Below are 26513 nucleotides of genomic sequence, written 5' to 3' on the forward strand. Positions count from 1 at the left end.
TAAGTATTTTGTGTGTGTGCGTGGAGAATAAAATTTATTGGATAAATGTGTTGTTATATAATTTCTCACCTATGGGAGTCTTTGGGCTCAGACTTCATAATTCAAATCTCTAGAAGATGCATTGATAGTTCTGAAGGTCATTCACAAAGTGAACTTAAAAGTTCTCTCTCTCTCTTTTTTTTTTTTCCTACAGTATAATTTTCAAAACGATTAGAGTTGTCATCTTGGAAGATATAGAAATAACCCCAGAAATACATAATCAGTACTTCCTTTTTCATTTGAAAAATTCTAAAAGTTTAGCTAACTGGGGTTGTATATAACTCAGTCACTGTAAGTCCTATAAACTGTGCCATACACTGCCACAGCTATGTGATTATTGTACTTCTGAAATGAAAATGCCTAGGGAAGGTGAAAACGTACCTATTTTCATACAATTCAGTTTGTATCCAATTATTTCACTTAATGTATTAATATTAAGATGCTTAATTTTAAATTTTCTTTCCTGCATCCACATTTCTTTGATGAAAAATTTATATTTGTTGAAATGTATTCTCTAATTTACTGTATCCTACATAATAATAATTACAGACATTTTTACAGTACCTTGCAGTTCACAAAACACTCTTACATTATTTCCTTTGATTTTTGCTAAGTTGTAAGGTAGACAGGGTATTCTTTCATGTGAAGAAAGAGAGGCTAAGGCAATTGAAAAACAATATTTGTTCAGGTTGATTTAGTTGTTGGCTTTTCTTAAAGCAGATATTTCTCTTGAGAATGTCTCCATCACTGTGATTCTGTGTTTGCACTGATATTATTGTGGTTTAGGGTAATTTTGTGTGTATTCATATTAAGATCTGAAAATTTAAAGACAATTTTATCTGATTTGTATTTTGCCGTGCAGCAAAACATGTGTGTTCAGTACCTAAAACATTGTATTATTTAACAGTGGTATTTCTGTCATTTCTTTAGAGCTTTAAAAACAATTGACGAATTGGCCTTCAAGATAGACCTAAATAGCACACCACGTGTGAATATTACAACTCGGAATTTGGCTCTTGGTGTATCATCCCTGTCCTCAGGGACAAATGCAATTTCAAATTTTAGCATTGGTCTTCCAAGCAATAATGAATCATATTTCCAGGTAATGAGCCAGTGGGTTTTTTATTTTTAATGAATTAATTTGACATATAAAAGCTTGCTGGTCACTTAACAGTTGCTGCTCCAAGGAGATCTTGGTCCAGGAGATGGCAGGCAAGCCCAAATGCTGGCTAAGTTTACCTATAGCAGTAGCTATAAGGTATTGTGGAAGCACAGAGGAGGTATACCTTATAACCTGCATGAAAGGGATAGTCAGCCTACCATGTACAAAAGGTGATACTGGGGCTAAGTATTAAAAGCATGAGTAGGAGCCACTATATTGGGAGTGAGGGTGAGGATCAGTTCAATGACAAGAAAGAGCTTTATTAAGGGCACACAGGTGGGAAGAAGCATGGGCATTCTCTTCACCAGTAGTTCTCAAACTGAGTATTAGAATCTCCTGGAGGAATTGTTTGAACAGGTTTCTGGGCTCTACCCCCCGTGTTTCTAGTTTAATAGGTCCTGGGTCAGTCCCTGCTATTTGCACATTCAGCAAGTTCCCCGGGTACTGCTGACGCTGCAGGCCTGAGGACCACACTTTGATAACCAACAATGTAGAAGTCTGGGAATGTCAGGCAGCAGTGAGGCTGGGCAAGCTAGCTAGGGCCAGGTTAATGGAGACTCTTTGATGCATTAAAGTGAAACTTTAGCAAATAATTTTTAAGTTTTTACTATGTGTCAGACAATGCTAGCCACCAGGGCAAATAAAATGAATGAAGCATCATTGTTGACCTGGGAAAGTATATATGTGAAGCATAATACTTCTTTAGCTGTAGAGATAGACCACATTTTTAATGTTTATATTAAAAATATAAAAATTCTGAAATTAGGATACTGGAAAAACTTTTTTTCTCCTTTAGACTAGGGGCTCTTTTGGGTAATTCTGTTTCACATTGTAAGACTGAAAACTCAGTTACCCTCAGTCTCATTCCAAGACCATCCACTCTCTTTGGCCTGAGTTATGGTTTCAGGAAAAATGATACTGAGAGTGTTCATAAAATTTCAGCTGTTGCCTCTTTGCAGTGATAACTCGGTCTCTGAAATCAAACTAATTAACTTCAGTCTCAGTTTAGTAGTAATCTTGCACTAAATGTTTTGAGAAAACTTCAAAATCTGGTAATGGTAAATCTAATAAATCTAATTCTTATACTTAAAATGTTGACTGATTTGTAAATTTCTCAGTTTGCCTTAGTTAAAATCAATGCATTTTCTCATTTGCCACACATGCAAATACTGCTGAGATCTATGGCTCTGTCTGTAGACGATTTGTTCAGAGTTGCAGTGACTGCTGTAGAGATAAAGGGAAACCCTGGTCCTAGCTAACTTGATGCTTGGGATTGTTTCTCACCTTAGCATGTGGAGTAAAGTTATCATTACCATGTAATTGTGATTACTTGACCAATACATCTGTGTGTGTGTGACAGATGGATTTTGAGAGTGGACAAGTGGATTCACTGGCTTCTGTAATTTTGCCTCCAAATTTACTCGAGAATTTAAGTCAAGAAGATTCTGTATTAGTAAGAAGAGCACAGTTTACTTTCTTCAACAAAACTGGACTTTTCCAGGTAAGCATTCATTAATTTATTTTTAATTGCAAATGAAGTTTCTTTGCTCAAAGGTAAAAATGAGTTCATATTCATTTGAAATATATCAGGAGGTACAGAAAAATTAATCTAGTGTGTTTTCAAAAACGAGAAATTTTAATATAATTCTTTAAGTATTTTATCTCAGATAATAATATGCTTATTGACAGCGTATATTTATTCCAGATTTCAAAATAAGCCAAATATTAGGCTAACAGTTGCATAACACAGTTAAAAATTGAGTTAGTGAAGAAGCAATTATTTATTATTCCTTTTGTTTAAATACTTTATGCTCTCCAGTTATTTAGGCCTTTAAAGAAATTGTATGCCAAAGGAAAGGATTTTTTTTTTAATTCAGCAGGAAGCACTGTTTACATAATGAGCAGCATTCTTGGCTTTAATCAGTTTTCCCATTAGTATTTCAAGTGACCTTTGGCCTTCACACATCCGCAGAGTAGGGTGGCATTGTGCTGAGCACATATTATCATTTTTATTGGCATCATTTCTAGATACTAGAAGGTCCACTGCCAGCAAACACTGGTGACCTCTGGTTGCCTTTGTAAGTACAACTCGATCTACAGCAGTTAGCTGAGCCCTTTTATAAAAATAAAAGTTATCCATTAAATTCAAGATACCAGTGTATATCAAACAATGCAACCTATGTAAGAGAAAAATAGCAAGTCTCAAAGCCAATAAAATTGTTTCTAGTAGACCTGCCCTATACATCATGTATGGAGGAATGGCCAATTAGGTTATAGGTAAGGAAAAGGAATACCATGGAATTGTTGACATTAACTAATTCCAAAATTTAACAATTTTATGAGCAAATGTTTTAGGAACAGCCTACATAAAATTTTTGTAATTTATATAAATATAATTTATATATTTCATATAAAAATATAGTTTACTCTGAATGATTTTATAGCTGTGAACACATACAACTACATTTGTTAAAATTATTGTAATTCAGGACTTAAACAATGTCACATTTAAAGACAATTTAAAAATGCGCAGTAGGTGTCACAAAAATGTGAATGGTACAGAGAGGGGGTTTGGTTAAGAGGAGTAGAGGGTGAACCCTGCTGTTAGCCCTAGGAAGGGTTTGGGACAACTCTTAGAGTTGTGAAGATTTGTCATTGTTTTATTTTGAGTCATCTCCATATCATTTTTCCCTTTCCTTTGGCGTCTCCTAATCAAAGTTGTTATTAGGAAGCATGTGTTTAATTTTTAGAGTAAATTTATAGCAGAGTAAAAAACATTTAAGGGTTCTATGGTGCTCCCCTACCATAATGGGTAAAATATGAGTATTTTTTTTTAATAAAAGACAGGGTATCACCAACTAATAACCAACATTATTGATAGTGACCTCCATGCAAAATTAATAAAAAACTATATTCCAGATGCTGAGTTTTATTTCAAATTTAAGAAACCCTGCAGTTTTTCTGAAACAGCTGATTCATAAGCTGTGATATAGAGGGAAATTCAGGAGGTTTGACAAACACAAGGGAAAGAAAAAAATAGAAATGAACTTGCTGGAGAGATGGCCTGCTGGTCCAAATCATTTTGCAACACAAATTCACTAATTTGATTTTCTGACAACCTTATTGCTGAAGTGGAATCAGACACTGGCAAGTATGCAGTCAGAGAAGAAGGGAGACATTCTGGATGGGACGTTAATCCAGTAGACTTACTCGTCAATGTGTCAGGCTGTTGGCTAGGATGTGAAAGAGAAATTGCTTTTACTTTCACGCCATATTCCTTTATACTTCTCTAGAGGAAAACAACTTCATATGTTCTCTGGAGTAGGGAAATGATCTAATTGTTTCACAGCTTTTTATGAGTTTGTATTATTTATGGCCTTGCATTGTTTCAGATGTTAACTGGCTGATACCAGTCATTGCAATGAAGAAAATAGGGTTTTATGCACATTGCTTTACAGTATTGGCTCATGTTGCTCTCTCAGTGTATTCTTAATAAGGGAAACAGCAAACCTCCTTCAGGAAAGAAAGCAATTTAATGTTATAAACAGGATGTTCTAGAACTGAAGATCTTAAGTGTAAAAGTTGCTGACAGTTTGCTTATTTTGGAGCACCAGAGTAAAATAAAAGTGTGTACTTCTGACTAATACATACATTTTTTTTTTTTCTTTAAAGGATGTAGGACCCCAGAGAAAAACCTTAGTGAGCTATGTGATGGCCTGTAGTATTGGAAACATTACCATCCAGGGTCTGAAGGACCCTGTGCAAATTAAAATCAAACACACAAGAACTCAGGTATGAAAAGCACTTAAACAGAGGCAGGCCGACTCAGAGAATCACAGGGCCTTTTCTTCTATGGAATAAGAAGCAACTGTCACTTTTTGGAGGGGAAGATGAGGGGGGACTTTTCCAGAAAAGGAGAACAGCTAGTCAGGCAGTGCTGCAGAGTAGATGGTAGCACTAAGGGGAGTTAGCCTTATTTAGGACTCAACAGTCAGGAGAAGAACCAGAGTGAAGAAAAGGACTGCCGTTTTTAAGAAATGACATAGATTGCTTCAAATAAATTAGATGCAGATACAGTTGCACAATTCTGCCATTAGAGGTTTTGGTTTTTTCTTTGTATTTTTAAAGTCAAAGGTAACTACAACTGGGAAAGCTGTGGCAGAGGGGGTAGTGGAGGGCAGACTTATTTAAAAGCCTTGGCAAATGTTGTTTCTCTTGTTGCTTTAGTACCCTTGCTGTCGTTTGTTTATTTGATTAAATTAGATGGAGGTTTTTATTTTCCCAGATGGCCGAGCCACAGGTTTTTCTCGGTTTCGTAGAGGGTGCTAGTCATTATTCTGCCATTTATTAGACAGGCAGGAAGGCAGGCAGGAAGCGGGCTGATAAGGGCTGAGGATTGGAAGTTAAGTCATCCAGCACTAGGCCTCCTCTGTCACGAAACCTCTGAGACCTCCTGGTTCTACCCTTTGGCTCCCTTTGTTTCAGCCCCTTCATCCGTAAAAGACTGCTTTTTACTGTGGCAAAACATACTTAACATAAAATTTACCATTTTTAGTCATTCTTAAGTGTAAAGTTCAGTAGCGTTAAGTATATTCACGTTTTTGTGCAGCTGTCACCATCATCCATTTCCAGAACTTTTCCATCTTTACCACCGGAAACTCTATTCCCATAAAACACTAACTCCCTGCTCTCCCCTTGCCACAGCCCCAGCAACCACCGTGCTACTTTCCATCTCTATGAACTTTACCATTTTTAGTTCCTCATATAAGTGGAGTCATACAGTATCTGTCCTTTTGTGACTGACATTTCATTTAGCATAATGTCTTCAAGATTCATCCATGTTATAGCCTGTGTCAGAATTTCTTTCCTTTTAAGTCTGGATAATACTCCATTATACATATACCAGATTTTATTTATCCATTCATCCACTGATGGACACTTGGGTTACTTCTACTTTTTGGCTATTGTGAGTAATGCTGCTATGAGCACAGGTGTACAAATATCTCTTCTAGTCCCTATTTTCAATTTTTTTTATGTATATACCCAGACATAAAGGAAAACTTCGAAGGTGATTTAAAGTGATAGTGTAATGAGCTTTACTAAATGCTAAGAATGATGGGACATATACCTAGTAACCTTCAGATAAAGGGGTAATAGGATTCCTCTGAGGTTATAGTTGATTTTCACTTGAAGTCTCTAGAAAAGAGAAGATCCCCCTAGATTGCCTGACATTTTCAGGTCGTATTGGCATGGCTAATGCTGATCTTTTTCTTTGTGAAACCTGTGGCATTTTTACTCTTTTGCCATATTTAAATCATGGCATTTTAAACCTAATTTCACATGTTTATTCTTATGTTAATATAGGAAGTGCATCATCCCATCTGTGCCTTTTGGGATCTGAACAAAAACAGTAAGTTCTAAAATATTGGTTGTCTTCATGTAGATAGATAACAATTGAATTTTAAACGTTGCTAGACACCCCCATTTCCTTTCATTCCACCCCAGACCAGAGCTAGTCACAATGTAAGTGTAATGGCAACTGAGCTGCAAGATTTAGTTTAGGGAGTTTGGGAAGTCAGTTGTAATTTCTGTAACTTTTTAGTCATTGCAAGAAGAAATAGGCAGACGACTGTGTTTTCTTTTCATTTTTTTAATCAAACGACCTCTTTGATTTCAGTTATTTATAAAATATAGTATACACTTTTATTGCTACTTTTAGATGAACGTAGACATAGACTTGATCTCATTTTTCTAGGACACATCTGAGGAGATTATTTGATATACACGAGGCATCCACTTTGAAATCCAGCATCCAGACCTCAAATTATGAGGGTTGTAGGGAGCACATACTAAAGGAACATAGGTACAGGGATGGTTCTAACGGACATGTATTAATTGAAGGAAATGATCAGCCTCCAAAATGACATTTGACAATGAAGAAAGGAAGGCAAAATTAGGGGATAAACAAATCATTAGGCATAAGGTGTAGAAATCTCTCTGAGGGAAGTATATGTGATGCAGCCTCCTGTGTCTGTCCCCTAAGGGTCATCTTTCCTCCAGGTCTCTCATTGGTATTATTGTGACCAAATGCATCTGATGCCAATGCAGACTCATTTCCTGATTAAAAATATAGCCTGAATATAGTGGCTACCCTTTTTTTGATAGTCCTTGTCACAGATAGTCTTTTTTTGTTGTATTTACGTTGGTTTTTAATTGTACAGTTTTGAAAAGATCCTGATTCACTCCTGTCCATAGTTAAAAATATCATCTTATAACTTTAAAAATTATTCAAATGAATGGATGCAATACTTTGACATTATATGAGTTGCTCATACTCCGTATTATACCATAAAAGATAAAATGTGTTCAAGCCATTTATGACAAGATATCACCATGCATGACTGCTGTGTACATAATAGTACGTCCTAGTAAAGCAGACCTTCTTTGTTCTTATGTATTCACAGAAATGTAGACTGACCCTAGGGAAGGAAATGTTTTGGTCCCCAGAGAGTTCATAAGCATGTAACATATTTGATAAAGAGTATTCTTTTTGTAGAAGCTTTTTAAAAAAATATGGTAAAAATTACATTTGAATGAAATGTTTGTGGAACCCCTGAGACACTTCAATTGAATGCAGTTTGAAAATCACTGACTGGATAATCTCTGCCTGCCCTCTCGGCATTAACATTTGATAATTCCAGGAATCTATTTTTTTTTAAAGTATTGTTAGCCATAAGATAATCTCTGTAAAACAGAAGAGACTGAGACAAATTTCCCTAAAGAAGTTCCCATCCATTATAGAGAAAGCACTGCCCTGCTGTTATGTTCACACTGTTTGTTGATTCCTCCTACAGAAAGTTTCGGAGGATGGAACACGTCAGGGTGTATTGCACACAGAGACTCAGATGCGGGCGAGACAGTCTGTCTGTGTAGCCACTTTACACACTTTGGAGTTCTCATGGTAAGGGGGGTTTCTAAGCTTATTTTGATAGGTTGTAATTTTGGAAGGCATACTTCTTTTTTGTGAGTCCACCTTTTTAGATTTAGTGTTTGGGGAATTATTTCCTGATAGTTTTTATATGAATCCTGAATCTTGATTCTTAATGAAGAATCTAATTAGCAGAGGTCATATATTAAAAATATGTCAACATCAGGGGATTGGTTCCAGAAATCCCCTCCCCTCCCCACCCCACCCCCAAGTTTGCAAAATCTGCAGATGCTCAAATCCCTGATATAAAATGGCACAGTATTTACATATAAACTATATTCATCCTTCTGTATATTTTAAATCATCTCTAGATTACTTATAATATCTAAAGTAATGTAAATGCTATGTAAAAGTTGTTATACTGTATTTTTTATTTGTATGTTCTTTATTGTTGTATCATTATTTTTTATTTTTTCAAATAGTTTTCATCCGTGGTTGGTTGAATGTGTGAATGTAGAACATGTGGATGTGGGGGGCGGGGGGCAACTGTATTTGCTTATAAAGTCCAGAATAGTGCAGTTTTATTGTACTTAGTTACATATCGTAAGTTTGGTCTTTACTAATTTAGAAATTGCTCATTCTTTTGTTTGAAACTGTATGGAATCTCTTCTTTGTACCAGTCATTTAATACATTTAATGCATTTTTTATTCAATGAAAGCTAACTTTTTATAGATCAGTTCCTCTTAATAGATACATTTTAACTTCATGCTAAAAAAAAAAAAAAAAACCCATGAATTTAATTATAGAAAAGATCTCTACCCTTTTTTTTTTTCATAGCACTAACAGTAGTGATCAGGAATACCAGGAACAAGAAAATCCCTATGAAACCCTTGAATTAAGAGAGAAACAGAGTCAGGGAGACAGACGGAGTGACAAAGAGGGAGGGAGGGAAAGTTAAAAAAGAAAATGTTGGATGTTGCTAACATAGAAGGGAACTGTGAATAGTTTGAACAAATTTTTTTTCTATGTTATCATTCAATATGTTTGAATGTCACTTGGTACCAGGTTCTGTGCCAGGTGATCTCCCTCTCGGAGGCTGCAGTCTGTTAGGACATACTAGTGACTGGAGTTAGAATGAACACTTCTGGGCTACAAGAGAGATGCTGGCTGTGCCGTTTCTCCCACACTCTTAGGCCTTCACATCTTCTTTCCTTCCTTTCTGCCTTCCTCCTTCCCCATGGCCCTGTTTTTCTTTTTTCTTTTTATCTCATTAGCCAGGCTGCCCAACAGTTTTACACAAAAATTAGACCACATCAATGTGTTTTTTCATCCCACCAAATTTTCAAGACCCACCCCACATCCAGCGACTTGTTTGAATTTATCCCCAGGCACACCTGTACCTTTTATCCAGTACCCTTGCATTTTTGCAAACACTTTTCTGGTGTTCAGGGACCCTCCAGATTGTAACACAACCATTGTTTCTGTATAGTTTTCATAAAGGGACCAAACCACATTTGTTTTTTAATAGGAGATGGAAGTAATGTGAGCTGCGGTAATAATGCATTTTGAATTAGAATCACAGACATCAGTCTGTGTTTATCCGCTCCCTTAAATCTCACACCCTTCTTCCTGTGGGGACTGGGAGGAAGCAGGGAGGACTGTGGGATGTAGTGTTTGGCTGGGAGATCTACTTGGCCTATGTAAATGGCCATTGTCACATGGCAGCCCTGCAAGTTGTAATTTTCCTGACAGTCCAGTACATAATTGCTCTGAGGGATAAGAACAAGTCATTTTAAAAGGTGACACATCATACAAAGTAACTTTTTAACTTTCTCTAAACATAAATATTTTTTTTCTCTATTGCCAGAGCATGAAAATGAACAACTAAACTATAGCATGTTTTCCCTAAGTAATTAGAAAATTTAGTTTTCTCCCATGTTCTCTTTTCTCCAAAAGTGACAGCAGGCATTCTTTCAGAAAACAGTTATTTTGTACAATTACTCATTCAGGTATATAAGCTTTAGCTTAATTCATTTAAATATTTCTACTCTGTGTGTGTGTGTGTTTGAGCATGACTGTGCGTGTTGTAAGTCTAATATTAGAGAAAATATAACAGGAACAAAAATCACTATTCAGAGATGATTTATGTGCAACCAGTTTGGCTGGTTGGCTGCCCATTACTTTGAATGGCCAGTTCCTTTGTATACGCATTTGCAATTACATTTTTTTTCTGTTGCAATCTGATTAAACAGTTAATTTTACATATGTGGAAATAGGTATTTTTGGTGCTATATTTCCATTTATCGCATTGGCTGGTTTTGTAAAATTATAAACTGCTGGAAGAAAAACTTTGCAAAATTTATCCTTTCTGGCAATGTGCTCATATCCTTTCAGCTTTTCCAGACCACCAAGACTTTGTTAAGAGTCTTTCTTGATTTACAGATTCTTTATTCACTTGTGTAAGATATTCCCAGAATCTACATTGTCCCGTGACACATTTACCATATGAGAAGTTAAATGTACCCCACACCCATAATTATATCTTCCAATCTACAAATATATAAAGATTTTGATGTCCTCTGCTACATTCCTTTGTAGTGAAACTTATTTTTGTATTTTTAATATGAGTACATTTTCATGCTGGCTAGTTCAGAGGAATAAATATTTTCATATTTTCGTTTTCTAAAGCACAAAACAGCATAAGAATTGTGTGTAAACGTGTATCAGTAAACAACATTATTTAATTTGATTTTTATTTTAAATTCTCCATTCAAGCGCAGTTTGCAAGTCAACTGCCTAGATGAAACCTTAGGTTTTTTCAAGAGATAGTGACACATCACTTGGAGATCCCTCGAGACTGTGATTCATTTTTCTGGCCTCATGAAATCCTGGAGTCATGTGGCACTGACTCAAACCCCTCCCATATGCCATGGGCACCCCGTGTTCTCCCCCTGTTTTGAGGGATTCCTGGGGAAGAAGATAAGGGAAATCCTGTTGTCTCTGAGCCCCTGATTCTGCCGAGTTCCCTCAGTTCATGCATTTCTTGGTGTCACAGAGACAGTTTCTTATCAGTTAGGCCTGCACCTGACTCCCATTTCTTCATTTACACACATATACACACAGACAAACGCCACTTACTCCAGGCTGTGAGTAGCAGATTTTATTGACATTTTGGTGAAAATTAACACATGGAAGGAAAAATTTATAAAATAAACTTCTTTTTTCTCTCATATGTTAAAGACCTTAAAGTTTAAGCTGGATGTTCAATACATCCCTTCTCCAAGAAGCAAGAAGGCTCCATTCTCAAACATCTGCATAATGGAGATGCTTTTCTTCTTCAGCCAGGATTGAGTGGTTGGTCTTACCTTAAGATGTATCCCTACCTCAATCCCTCATTTAGAAGGAAAAGAGATTTTCCTACTAGGTCCAGATTTTCCAAGTCTGCCTTAACACATTGAAATTAATACTTCACGTTAATACACTGAAAAGTGTTTACTTTTTTTCACTCCGCAACAACCCCCAACACTTGAAATTGTGCCATTTCAGGTCTATAAGGATCAAAAAACAATGACCCCGAAACTCGTAGTAGCTTCTCATTTATGGAAAAAAATCAAGGCCACCCCACCTCATACATACCAAGCTTTGAAATGACCACTATTAGGAGCCTCAATGTCACCCCTGTAGCCAGGCAGTCACAGCCCCAGCACCAACCTCTGGCTGTCGCCTGGCTAAGCACCTCCCAACCTGGCTTGGAGTCTAAGGGTCTCAGGGTTTGGCCATGTGGGCCACAGTTGCCTCCATTTATAACCATGTCCCCAGCCCTATAAATGTTAGGAAGGGGGCTGATAATTTATTATGCAAGGTTACTACCTCCTTTTTGATTTTTGTTGGGGGACCTGGTAGTTTCGCTCTTCAAATTATACCGGTGTGCAAAAAGCTTGGATAAGAATGTAATGGTTAGAAACAATGTGCAACTCCTTCCTGAAATAATGTTGCATTTTTCCTTCTCGTACTGATCCAAAAGAGCACAATAAATGGAAATTTCAATATTGATTTAATGGTAGTTTTTAGCTTCTGAGCCTGAGCTGCTCTAATGTTAGCAGTGAACTTTGTAGTGAAACAAAGCACCATTCTCATGAAAAGAGAGATTCTTACAGCTACTTCCCCTGTTTTGTGTAGGACCTTCCAAGAAGTGCCTCACAGATAGATGCAAGAAACACTAAAGTCCTTACTTTCATCACCTATATTGGGTGTGGAATATCTGCTATTTTTTCAGCAGCAACTCTCCTGACATATGTTGCTTTTGAGTAAGTATCTTTCTGTCTGCCAAGCCCAGTGTAACTGTTCCAAATGTGAATAAGAAAATTGCCTCGGCTTTTAAAAACATTCATACTCTTTGTGAATCACATAGGGTGGTTCCATTTTTAATGTTGAGGTTTCTCATAAGATATATCATGCAGCATGAATTTTCCCGCTCTAGAATCTTAATTTACAATTACTGCATTTCTACTTATAAAATGCATTCAAATTTGTTAGATTAACATTTAAGTAAATAAAAAATATCTAAAATGGTTTCTACATTGTAAAAGATGAAAACATTTGCTTCACAAATCTTACGAAGTAAGTCCTGGAACAGGAAGTTTTTAAAAAAAGGATTCTTAACTCATTAAAAATCAAGACACTTAAAAAAATTTGAAAAGAAATTGTTTTTCTAATGAAAATGTCATTCTTATAACTCTAGAATTTTTCCTGGATTAGAAAAAATTCTGTTAAAACCAACTGGGAATTTTGTAAACACTTGGAAACAGTTTTGAAGTAAAATTAATATTTAAAAAGTCTTTATAACTTGCCAAATACTCATAAATATCTTTAGCCCTCCTCCTTGTGAAACCATGTCATAAAGATGGTGCTACCTAACATATTGCAGAGCTGTACAAGATCGGAATCTACTGCCTGTGCTTTAAAGATTTATTTACAATATTAGTTCTCGTATATAGTCCTTTTTCCCTTTCTTTAGAAAATTGCGCAGGGATTATCCCTCCAAAATCTTGATGAACCTCAGTACAGCCCTGTTGTTCCTGAATCTCATATTTCTCCTGGATGGCTGGATCACCTCATTTGATGTGGCTGGACTTTGCACCGCAGCCGCTGCTCTCCTGCACTTTTTCCTTCTGGCAACCTTCACCTGGATGGGGCTAGAAGCAATTCACATGTACATTGCCCTAGTTAAAGTATTTAACACTTACATTCGCCGGTATATTCTGAAATTCTGCATCATTGGCTGGGGTAAGCCTCCTATATGGTTTTGCTTTTGTTTTTTTCTATCATGAAAATTGCCAGATTCTCAGAGGAAAAATCCTTATTTCTAAAGAATAGTCCTGCTAAGAGAAGCTGTAATATGGGGAATGATCTGGATTTGATATATATATCCTAAGGAAGGGGCATCCTCAGAACTTTATTTTTAAAAACTATTCAATGGTACTCACTAAATTCAGGAGTAAGGGAAAAGCCCTAGCTCCTGAGTCACCACAAACTTATTTCCTGAACCCAGAGCCAACCCACCCAAGTCTGAAGAAACAACTGGCAGCCAGTGATGCCTTTCCGTTATCCTTGAGAATATAAAGGCCAACTCAGACTCCTACTTATACTCGTCCCTAGACACATGCCCTTGTCCTAGAAACCAGAGAAAGAATATTATTTTTGTATGGGCAACCAGAACACTGACAGAATTCTTGCCTTGAACTTTTTAACATGAATCCTCAGGCTAATATGGATGGCCATATTAGCCAGTTTGGAATCTTCTCCTTAGCTCCTTTCTGTATCTGGGTTTCATATTGCGCCAGACACATATCTTTCTCAGATGGCAACATAGAAGTGTGGGACATTTCCAAGACCTTCAACACGAATTTAGGAGGCAATAAAAGCATCTCCCAGGGAATTATTGTGGTATAGCCTTTCCCAACTGAAGTATACTTTATTGATTCTTTTGAGAGAAAAGACCATAAAGACTTCATAGCCCTGTTGTTTTTCCCTCTATTTTTCTAAAAATTTTTTCTTTATTGTAGGAAGTGGTAAAATAAGGTGTAATTATCTTATCTGCCAGAACTCTCTGGCAGTCTAATAAGGCATCATTAATGACACCATGTCCTCTGGTGCTGGATTCAATATAAATCAGGTTCTGGGTTCTCTAGTGGGTGTCACAAAGTGTATTAGTCCATTTTTATGTTGCTATAACAGAATACCTGAAACTGGGTAATTTATAAAGAAAAGAGGTTTATTCGGCTCAAGATTCTGGAATAGCTACATCTGTTGCAAGCCTCAGGCTGCTTCTACTCACGGCGGAAAATGGCAGGCAGCCGGCAGGTGCAAGGAAATCACATGGTGAGAGGAAGCAAGGAGGGGTGGAGCACCGGCATCCTTTGAACAACCAGCTCTCATAAGCGCTAACAGAGTGAGAACTCATTACCCCCTGACCCAGGGACGGCATTTATCTATTCGTGGGGGATCTGCCCCCATGACCCAAACACCTCCCAGTATTGCCACATTGGGGATCAGATGTCGACATGAGCTTTGGGGGAACAACATATCCAAGCTCTATCACTAACCAAACAGAATATTTAAATATCTCTCATTTAAGAGTAGGTTTTGATTGTTGCCAATGAGTGCTGGGTGTTCCACACCAAGGAGAGGGTTTTATTGTTTTTAACCAAGTTGCCAGTTGTAAAAAGTTTGAATCTGTGATATGGAGTGTTTTCTTTTTTCATTTTTTTCCCTTGCCATTATCAGTCTCATAAAGCAGTTCCAGATGCTTCAAAAGAGTTGTTTATGTCATGTTCTTTTTATAACAGGTTTGCCTGCCTTAGTGGTGTCAGTTGTTCTAGCCAGCAGAAACCAAAACGAAGTCTACGGAAAAGAAAGTTATGGAAAAGAACAAGGTGATGAATTGTAAGTAATAAAAACTTTTTGAGAATTTATTTGTGATGGGGATATGTTCTTTGTTTCCTAGAGTTTAGTGTAAGTTTCCATGCCAGTAGCGAGGCTCTCATTTTAAAAGGCTGGAATTCTTTTGCATGACTTTGCCTAGGTCTCTGCTACACCACAGATTAACTCAGTTTAATGCCCTGAAATGTTTGACCTGCTTTTCCATATTAGTATTGTACTCTGTCTTCTAGGGGAATTCAAAAGCCTGAGATACTTTCTTCTAGTCTCAGAAGTCCCATTCTATTTGAGGAGATTCCGTAATACTCCCACCTCCTGAAACCCACACATATCTTCAAGAGAGTTGAATAGCAGTATCAGACTGTGAATGATTCAGTAACAATATCAGCGTTATGTAGAAATGTAGAAAATGGAGAAATTAGTGAGTTTTTGAATAATTTGGAAAGACCCCTTCAAACTATGAGATACTTGAGATTAAGATTTTTTATTGCTCAGTATGGAAAGTTAGTTAGTCCTCATATTTTATGAATCATATCATAGGTGCTCAATAAATATATGTTAATTGAAAGATTTATTGAGTGAATACAGAGCTTATTCCTGATATATGACCTGTGATCCCACACATCTATGCATAGTTCATGGGTGGGTAACACTCTATATCCAGTCCGTTATCTAATCTGTGTCCCATTGCCTTGAAGTCTTCCCTTCTTTTATATTTCTAAAGTAGCACTCAAAAGATCCCAGAAGAACTAGAGGAAAATAAAGGATCCAGGTCGGGAATACCAGGATTTTAGGGGTACTTCCATGTAGAAAGAAGAGTTACCTACAGGGACAAGCAGTATTATTCTGTGGACCTTTATAAGAAGATGTATTAAAAGTAGGAATCAATGAATGAGTTCTACATAAGGTAATTTATAAAGTATGTTGGTTGACTCTCACAGGACTTTAAAGTACTATTTAGAAAATTGCTATGCTGTCAACAACTCTCATTTATTGAGCATTTACCAAATGCCAGGAATCATGTTAGGTTCTAGGATTCAAGGATGTTTAAGACAGCTTTTCACTTTGTGGGAGGTTATGTTCCAGTGCAGAAGACATAACCCAGAATGATGATTATTTATACTAGAATTTTAAGATGAACTTAATTGCCTTAAATCATTCATCTGATTTTTGAGGTACCTAAAAAATTCCATAGCATTAATTAGTCACTAGGACATCTGCAAATTGCAATATTTCTCAACTTTACTTACAGTATACTTGGCACATAGTGCAGTTTTAAATTTTCTTTCATCTATTATATGATCTATATATCATTCCAAATATCAAATATTTCCTTCTTCTCATAAGAATATGTTGTAATCAATGTAAGCTTTGTGATTTTGCATGAGAAGTGTTTAAGAACCTCACGGTTTTATGGTAAGGTCTTGCCTCAGCTAGACTAATTATATTAATAGGAATTGTTTTGGCTACAGAATCCACAACTAGGTGTGGCTTAAATAAGTAGGAATTGACTTTTCACGCATGACAAGAAACATGGAAATAGGCAACTGGTGGCATTGGTTTTGTGGCTAAAAATGTCAGACCTTATACCTCCCTTGGCCTCTCTCTTGTGGACAGAAGATGACTGATATAATTCCATAGCTCGTTTTCATGTTTGAAGCTTGAAGAAGGAAAAAGGGCATTGCCAGTTGAGTCTATGAAGAATAGCTTTCCCCCAAATCCCTTAGCAGACTTCTGCTTCCATATAATTGGGTGGAACAGTGTCACATGGCCGCCCCGTTAAATGCAAAGGAGACCAAAAATGAGTACTTAAATTTCCCATTCTTAGAGTACAGGCACACAAGAGAAAAGGTTAGACATGGTTTGGGGTGAGCCAATCAAGCGTGCTTTTATACCTAGTCAAAATTCAAGAAACCACCTTTTTTTCTTGTTAATGTTGACTTAGATAACTACATATTAAGATGATGGCCATCCAAAGACAAACAAATAAAAAACACCCATGAAAAGACCAAAGAAGAAACTGAGGTCCAAGGGAGTGAAGTGACTTTCTAAAGACATTTGAAGAAATCTGCAATAGTCCAAACTAAACCAAGCAAAGTCTTAGGCCAATAGGACTTGGTAATAAATGTCCTTTTCTTTCCCATTTCTTCTTCTTCAAGCTGTTGGATTCGTGATCCAGTCATATTTTATGTGACCTGTGCTGGGTATTTTGGAGTTATGTTTTTCCTGAATGTTGCCATGTTCATTGTGGTAATGGTGCAGATCTGTGGGAGGAACGGCAAGAGAAGCAACCGAACCCTTCGAGAAGAGGTTTTAAGGAACCTGCGCAGTGTGGTTAGCCTGACCTTTCTTCTGGGCATGACGTGGGGTTTTGCTTTCTTTGCCTGGGGACCTTTAAACGTCCCTTTCATGTACCTCTTCTCCATCTTCAATTCATTACAAGGTAAGATAACTTGTACCTGGACAATTTCCGCTTTCTAATTTTGTCATGTTTGCAAACAGCCTCAGTTTTGGATAGATGTCACTGTTCCAAGTGCTTAGCATAGTTCTGGGCACAGGATGGGTACTCATTTAAAAAGTCTTGAATGGATAAATGAAGTAGAATGTCAAATTTGATTTTTTTTTTTTTCTGTGATGTCTCCCAAGCACCTAGAAAACTACCTGGCAGATAGAAGTTGCTCAATAAATATATATTATTGCATGAATGAATATGGAGCAGGGGAGGTATCTAGCTGAGATGTTTAAAGGGATGTCCAGACAACTTTTGTCTTCTTTACAGTTTTGCTGAGTGTTGGCGCTCTTTGTGGAGCCTCGTTGCACGTAGGCTTGCCGTTCATGTCCATAAGAACTTTTAGATTCTAAGTAGAAACAGAAGCAGTTCACCTCATTTCCTTGGCTCCTTGGTTTTCAAAATAAATACAACACTCTAGGTTGGATACTCTCATCTTTTCATGAGATGTGACAATTAGTTCAACAATTCAACACACATTTGTACAGAACAACAAGGCTTCCTTCAAGGAATTTACAGTCATACTTTTGATTCCATAATACGTACCCTACTACTTTATAATAGATCTAACTTTTTAGCTTGAGTGAATATGAATTTTTTTTATTAAGTGACATTCTTTAAAATAATCGGATATACCTTGTGTTGTTGATAAAACTCCCTGATGTTCAGAAACACCACAAGGCCAAATTCCAGAAGAAATTAGGTGACCAAGTTTGAACTAATGGCTAACCTGAATCTACTGGTCATGCAACTGTAAGTATGTAGGGAAGGAAGAGCTGACTAAAGCCAAGTAAATCTGAGCTGGGTGGACAGCAGGTTGGTGCTGGGGTGGAAAGCAGATAACCAAATAAGGTACATAGTTGGGTGTTCCCTGCAGTTGTGTCCTGAGAAAAGTCTGTACTTACCTGCAGGAGTGTGTTGTTTACTGCTTACCCCCCTGGGTCCTCTTCCAGCTTGTGAACTGAAAAAAAATTGTCACATAATAGGTGCTTGGTGAATGTTAAGTAAATGGATTGCTGGATGAAGAAAAGGAGAGGCTTTGGGGATGACCTAAATCCAATTTGAGACCCCTCTGGCATAAATATGCATTAATTAGTTCAGCAAATTTTATTCAGGTTCACTCTCCTATAACAGAGAAAATATGTGGGCTTATTATCTTTAGCAAATAGAATAATAAGCCTCAAATGCACCTCCTAAAGTTGGAAACTGGGTATGTAGCATATGAATACAACATCTTCACTGGGATCTAGCTCGGTAAAGTTGTTCCTCTATTTAACCTCTTCTATAATATACAACATAAAAGTGCCTAAATAAATATTAACAAAAGTGTCCATTAATATTAGAAATTCCATGGTTTTATATTTCAGAATCGTACATCAAAGGCACATTGATCTGCCAGCCCAACCTCGGTTTTGCTTTTAGAATTTCCTGGCAGTTTCAGTAACCTTCAACAGCTACAGTTGTCTGTTCGGCTCTATTTCCATTAATGAGAATTGGGATGTTTTATTTTTCCCAACATGGATCTCCTGTCAGGAGGGAAAAATGTCGTAAACCATCATCAAGTCAGTGTTCTTCATAAATCACTGACTTTTAAGACTGATTTTAAATTATATAAGTTCAGAACAGATTTATGCACATTCAGGAATATTAAAAACACCTGCTATAAAGGAAATGTAAATTAAAAGGCAATGATAAAGAGCACATGAATCTACCAACAATTGCTTACTGGCCGGGCTTGATTAAAAAAAATCTCAGGACTCTGTGGAAAGTCACTTAATGGTTTTTACTGGTGAGCTGTTTTTGCAACCTTCCAAGAGAGGCGTTGCTGTTAGAAGTACATGCTTTATTAAAAGAAGCATGTAGAATTTAGACAGTTTAAAGAAACAATTCAATGAATGCAAAATGAACTCAGGTAGTATGTAGGCAAACTACACTATGTCTTTTTTTTTTTTTCTTTCTTTCTGATAGTCTTCATTTCAGCAAAAAATTCAGTGTGGTCCCTTTGCCTCATGACACATATTCTAGTAGGGGAGACTGATGTTAATCAAATGCATCACTATATAAAAAGTACCTCATGCGTTGAGACTATTTGACAGAAGACATGATGTCTAAACCGAACCCTACAGGATCAATAGGAATTAACTAGGTGAAAGGTGAGAGTAAAAGTGAGGAAGAGAAGATTTCAGGTAGAAGGCACTTCATAAGAACAGTGGGACATCTTTGAAAGGTTTTAGGCATGTGGTGTGACATGATCAGATGTACATTTTATAAAGATGATAAAGGGCATAATGTGTAGAATGGATTAGAGCAGCCCAAGTGTCTGTAGAGAGCACAGATAGGAAGAAGGCTTTTGTAGAGTTCAGGGATAAGGTGGTCCAGTATTTTAGTCTGCGGTGGGGATGGGGGAGCTAGAGAGACATGCACAGAGTCAAGAGAAATTTAGGAAGTCTGCTGCTACAAAGTACTCATCATTTGGTTGGTTGTTAAACTCTTATTTTTCTAAAATAAGTAAGGTAAGGGGTCTCCTTAAGCATCAGTTAATTTTATATTATCATAACACTTAGCAACAGCTAAAGATTTAGAATGTAGCACAATATTCTGAAAACTAAAATTATACTGAATGAATTTTAATCTCTCTCAGATAAAGCTTGCAGTCAGGCATCTGAACAATCAGTAGAGGTTTTACTACGAATGCCATGAGTCAGCGGGTAGTACAGGGAGATGGGATCTGTGGGAGCAGCAAGGGCTGGAGCTGGGTCCACTGCATGGCTGTGCATATCAGAGGAATGGGTTTTGGTAGATTTCTTTTCACATTTGTTTATTTCTTCAAAAATTTGGTTCCAACATTTTAAATCCATTTTATCTTTTAGGATTCTTGGAAATATGCATAGGTATATGTGCATGTGTACAAACATATATATGAAGGTACTTCAAAAAGTTCCTGGAAGAGTTCATATTTTTTTAGTTCTCTTTTTCCATGAACTTCTTTGAAGTACCCTCTTACATGTGTAATTATATAGGTACACTTACAAATTTCTACAGTCTCTATATTAAAATTTTATATATGCTTTATGTTTATGTATTTTAATTTGTATATCATATTTTTGTTTGTTTATAGTACATTTTTTGTTTACTTTTAGTTTTATATGTCTTTTTAATTTTTATGTGCACTTGTAGCTGTACAATTTAATTGCCAAAATCATGTTAAGTGGCTATCAGAAAATTATGATAATTTGTGTGGCTATAATGAAAACTTTACCTACTTGAATAAGCAAATGAAGTTATGAACTGAATCAAGGCTGAAACCAAATTTATTATTTTCTAATTGTCCACAGTATATTGCTTTGTTCTTTTATTTTACCTACTTTACTTGATGAAGTTGTATAGTAATCGTTTTATTGAATTTTTTCTTCTATGATTAAAAGATAAGTACACTTTCTTTTAATATGGTAGGATTACATATTTATCTGCTTTTATTACTTTTGCTACTTTCCCAGGATGAAACTGGCAGATCATTGTGTTAAAATTTTTAACTTTTTTTGAAAGAATACAACTTCAGAAAATTGCATGTTATACAAATTGCTATGCAAAAGAGAACAAATCTTTGACAAAAGTACTTATAATTTGCATGCTTGAGAACATTAGACTGTACTTCAATAATTCATCCTAAAGAAATAAAAGACAATTCTCTGGTTGCTAAGATCTTGGCCAGAGTCCTCTTTGAGCATCTATTCCTTGGTGATATCATCAGTGTACTTCTGGGATTGAATTATTGCCCCCAGATGCAGCACATGCACGTAGCTGCTTGTTATACAAATGATGAACTGTATCTCAGACTGTATATTTTGTTCATTAACTGTACAAAAGTGTTTAACATTATCAATTACATTAGGCTTCTCTAATGTAGAGGTAGTTAAAAGTTAAACTTTAAATCCCCTGACAAGTTCATTGGGATCTAAAATCTAGCTCCATACCAAGAGCTTTGTCTTCGGTTTTCCTTTTTTAGGTATGGAAAAAATATTGCTTAATAGTCTCAGGCATAATCAGCCCATCTTCTATATGGCTGTGTGACAGCCTAATAAGATGCAACATACGGTTCTGCAAATAGAAACTGCTGTAGAGAACACAGAAGGGTATTATCAGTTACTCAGATTAATTACTTTGATAACATTAGGATATCCAGAGAAACAGAAATAATATATGTGTATAGTGCATTATCGTTTACAAAGCACTTTCACATAACATCCATGATCTGTTGTTCCTGCAGCAAGTCTGGAAAGTAAGTACCAAAGAAAGAGGGTATTTTGCCCATTTTATAAAGAAACTGAGACTCAGAAAAGTTAGTGACTTTCCCAAGTTCAATTTGAATCTGGTGATGTAATATTTATAAATAGGATATATGAAAATAGAAAAGCACATAATTAAGGGGATGAAGTATAAACAGAAAACTAAAACAGATTAATGCCATTTAAGTTTTTTATTTTAGAGCCAGCCAGTTAGCTTACTTGGGGGAGAGCATGGTCTGGTAACACCAAAGTCATGGGTTCCAATCCCCATACTGGCTAGCCACCAATAAATAAATAAATAAAGTTTTTTATTTCAAAGTTTGTAGCAGTGAATATCTACTTCCATTAAAAAAAACACCTATTAGTAAATATACATTAGATGAATAAATAAGAAATTAATCTTTTACACTTATTCAGCAAAAATAATTTAGGGAAATATATTATTATTATCCTATTGGTAAACTAAGAAAATTAAATCAAATTATGAAGTAAATTATACTAAATGCCAACTCAGTCTGCCTTACTACCGGAGGTTGAGGTTAGGAGCCTCATGAAAGTTAGTCTGTTACATAATCACACATGCTATACACATATTGAATTGGTGCCAAGATAAAGAGATGACCCACATTTCAACCCCTAACATCTGAAACAACACCATGTTGGCTGAGACATTACATATTGCAGGGAAATAAATTACTCATCTTTTGGCAGGGCGTTTTGTGCCATAGAGAAATAATTTTCTAAAGGGCACCTTGATGGTATGAAAGGAGGACTCAAGAAGTTTCCAAAGACAGCCATAAACCTTTAAATATCCCCAGCCCAATAGCCAGCTGGCTATGTCTCTGTGACAACAGAACACAGGAGCTGTTCAAAGATTGAGACACAGGCTTGCTAGGGAGTTCAGAGGTCATCTAGACCATTTTGGTCAAATATCAGTTACCTAGAACATGTGGCCTCTTCTGCCCAAATACCTGGTTTGATTAAGTCTCAATCAATTTTCCCATCAAAACTCCAGAACTGCTCATATTTATGACCTGATAAAGGCATCAATCAATCATTACTACCCAGTCTGATTCCATCCCACATCCCGGCAGTTATCTATATCTGCAATCTCTCCCTTAACGGTGTTTTTAGATCTTCATTATCCAGAGTAAGAAAAAGTCAACTTAGGCTATTTGTCCGAATTTATTGATGGCGATTCTGCTGAAAGTGTCAGTGGCCGTTAGCTGTAAGAACTCTAGAAGACAAGGACCCAAGGTGGTTTGCTGCTGCTGCTGTGTTCCCTCCACCCAGATTCTTGAAAGTGACCCTTCAGAGCAGTGAAAGAATGACAAAATGTGCTTCCCTGCATTTTACTGTATAGTAATATCTAAGGGAACTGTTTCTAGAAATGTTTCTAACTTTTGGTAATCAGGCTAAGGATCTGAGGACATCTCTTGAGCTGTTCATTTTACATTAGCCCCAGAAAGCCACACATCAAGCAAAGAGAAGGAGTTCTATGTGGGAGCCAATGTATCTTAAGCATACCATTCTCCCCCCTAAATAGTTAAATAGCTCTTCCAAAGACCACGATTAACCACAAGCTCATACAATCTACAGTGAATATAATGCCAGTACTTGAAAGTAGGTTTGTCTATTTATTTATTTTTCAAACATGCTACTTGAATGTGTTCTGAGACAGATGAAAGGATTAGATATTAAAAAATCAAATTTGCTGCTCGGTGAGATTTTTCAGAGTGTTTCTCGCTTCCAGTTCAGAGCACCCTCTCAGCTGTCCCTTCCCCGTCCTCCTTAGCTATGTTTGCTGAGCCAGCCTTGGCCCGTAGTGTTCTTCACTAGGAGAACTTGATGAGGTGAAGTTCATTACATTTTTCCACCCCAACAATACTCATGAGCAGGCCTGCTTTCCCACATACTTGTAACACCCTTCTCCATCACCATTGAAAATGTTACTTATTTTAAATGGAAAATTGCCAAAGACATCTTAAGTTCACATATTGTATGTAATAAAAGTGAGCATAAACCTCTGGTTAGTGAAAGATGGAGGTGAGAGGTAGGCAGGGGTGAGGGTGGGCAAGAAGGGCAGGGGGCTGGTTAGGAACCTGTTTATTTAAAGTGTGGTTAAGTTTTTCTTTTCCTTGTTGTTCTAGCATGGAATGGATTCATATAGGTAAATAATCAAGGCAGTTATCAAGCAGAAGAAACTATTGCTGAGGAACTCTGGCTTGGATTCATCACAGTGGTAGTTTTTCAGGCTAAAATTCACCAAAAAAGACCATCTTGGCTTTGTTTTCTGAGATACAAAGATTTCACGAGACTAACACTAGCCTGTCAAAATGAAGTAAAAGCTCTAACGCTGAATTCAACCTCTGGGAAGCTCCAGTTGCGCAATCGGTTAGCGCGCAGTACTTATATGAATTCAACCTTTGGGGCCATTTTAGATTCCAACTTTTATGGACAATGCTCCTTGCTCCGTAGTTAAATAAAGCTTCCAGTACTACAGAGAGTAAAGCCTGATTATCGTGGTCCCCAGTCGTAGCTTGAAGCTCTTTCCAGAAGTGCATGTTTTTCCTGATGGTATGAAGATTCTCAAAGGGAAAGAATTTGTTAGAAGGAGAGCAGAGGCTGGGATGAAAAATCAAACAGATTCCTTCCCTTTGAAGTCAATGTAGAACTCTATTAAAGTTTTGTGATTTTAGTTCTGCTTCTGGCACCAAGATCTGTAAGTAGATTGACAAAAACAGAACAAAACAAAAACCCTCAGAATTTAAGAGGGAATAACCCTGTGTTTTCTCACTTTAGCCTCCAAGTGTCCTTGGCTCTCCTGGTGCATATTCTACCACTCCTTCCTGAAGCGATCAGAATTTCTTTCCATACTGCTTATGTGTGCACTGTTCCAGATGCAGATGCCTACCACATTTCCCACTGTGAACTCTAAAAGAGATATTTTGTCCTGAAAGAATTTTGATGTAATATTTATTGAGACAGTAACTTAAATTCATGTGAAAAGGGTTGGTTACTACAAATAGTAAAATAACCTATTATGAGAATTATGTTCTGATTTAAAATGGAAATGTATCTCAGGGCTAAAGAATTTGCCATGTTTGTATTATAAATATGATACCCTGGAATTTAAAATACACTCATTCTTAAGAATTCTAATTTCTTATGCTTATTATCTAATTTTGTCCCATAGCATCACAATTCATAGTGAAAGATGGAGCATTTAAATGACCGCCTCTATGACATAATTTTAGAGATGTATCAGATTTTGAATCTAATTTACATTAGATTCAAAATCTAATGTAAAACTTATTGTTAAACTTATTGGGTGCCTGGATATTTACAGGCAAATGTGGTTGCTTAAAAATAGGCAATGTGGGCCGACCCCGTGGCTCACTCGGGAGAGTGCGGCACTGGAAGCGCAGTGGCGCTCCCGCCGCGGGTTCGGATCCTATATAGGGATGGCCTGTGCACTCACTGGCTGAGCGTGGTGCAGGCGACACCAAGCCAAGGGTTGTGATCCCCTTACCAGTCACAAAAAAGAAGAAAAAAAAATAGACAATGTCATCTAATGTGAAATGATTATGATTTAGAGCAGACTACACAATCTGAAAAATTGTTCTATTCAGTTTTATCTTTTAACCTCATCCTCTCTGACTGCCGTCAGCATCTGATCCTCAAAATAATTCACATTTTAGTACCCCAGTAAGGTTGAAAAAGTTAATCTGTAACCTAGTTCTCTTTCAGTGTCTTCAGAGCACCAGACACAACTTCTGAAATTTTTTCTTCCAGTATATATGACATGTATAAAAATTACTGAGTGTTACAAAAGAATAGTAGAGTATTAAGGAAAACAACATCTAACAAATTTCACCTTCTGCCCTTAACTGTAAGAAATCATTTGCCCAACGTGAGGCCCTGTAGTGAGTAATGCCTGGATTAATGCCTGGGAACAAAAGTCCTTATTGAATTTCGTGATCTCTTCCAGCTCTGATAAATGATTCTGTTAAACAGTTCTTTAAGAATGCACAGTTACCTATATTTTCAGCTGTGTGACAAAAATACCTCCAAGAACAAATTCTGGAAATTCTGACCCAGTGAAAGGAAAACAGAGTGAACCTGAGGCAACAGGCTTCGTCCTGAAACCTTGGTCTCCTCCGCCTGTGACCGGCGTGCACCTTCCCTCAGGCTGCCTTACCCCCCACTCTCTACTCTGCAACTGCCAGCAGCTCTTCAAAACGTAGAAGGATCTATTAACCAATTCGAGTTATTGATACACCTTTGCTTGTTCACACTCCTGGTGATACAAAATGTATTTGCTGATTCAAGGAAAACTGGGTAGGGTATTTGGTAGGTACGGGAAGGCTTTGAAAAGCAATCACATTTAGTCATTTAGTGTGCAGATGAGACCCTCACCCAATGATGTCCACTCCCTGCTGCCTGGGAAGGAGGCTCAGCCGACAGGGGCTTGCTGCTGAGGGTTTCTGAGTGTGAAAGAAAATCTCTCCTTCCTCTGAGACTGGCCCTAGCATAGGCCAGGCCAGTGCAGGCAGGTGTCCTCTTTCCAAATTTCCCTCCCCACCCCACAGCACAGGGACCTTCAGGAGGGGTGTGTAGGCTTGTTTTTTGAAATTGAACTTTGACAT

General features: G+C 37.0%; 1 protein-coding gene across 3 annotated transcripts in view; it reads left to right on the forward strand.

Moving 5' to 3' along the window:
- Positions 1-26513, forward strand: part of ADGRG6 (adhesion G protein-coupled receptor G6) — a 130598-nt gene that overhangs the window by 94256 nt on the left and 9829 nt on the right. For all 3 annotated transcript variants that reach the window (XM_063096557.1, XM_063096558.1, XM_063096560.1), the window contains 9 exons: positions 970-1141; positions 2562-2702; positions 4874-4993; positions 6566-6611; positions 8056-8162; positions 12310-12437; positions 13148-13416; positions 14979-15075; positions 17229-17512. In XM_063096557.1, coding sequence (XP_062952627.1) covers positions 970-1141; positions 2562-2702; positions 4874-4993; positions 6566-6611; positions 8056-8162; positions 12310-12437; positions 13148-13416; positions 14979-15075; positions 17229-17512 — 1364 coding nt within the window. The remainder of the gene's footprint in view (positions 1-969; positions 1142-2561; positions 2703-4873; positions 4994-6565; positions 6612-8055; positions 8163-12309; positions 12438-13147; positions 13417-14978; positions 15076-17228; positions 17513-26513) is intronic.

Source organism: Cynocephalus volans, chromosome 5 (assembly GCF_027409185.1).
Source record: "Cynocephalus volans isolate mCynVol1 chromosome 5, mCynVol1.pri, whole genome shotgun sequence".
In the NCBI taxonomy this organism is placed as follows: domain Eukaryota; kingdom Metazoa; phylum Chordata; class Mammalia; order Dermoptera; family Cynocephalidae; genus Cynocephalus; species Cynocephalus volans.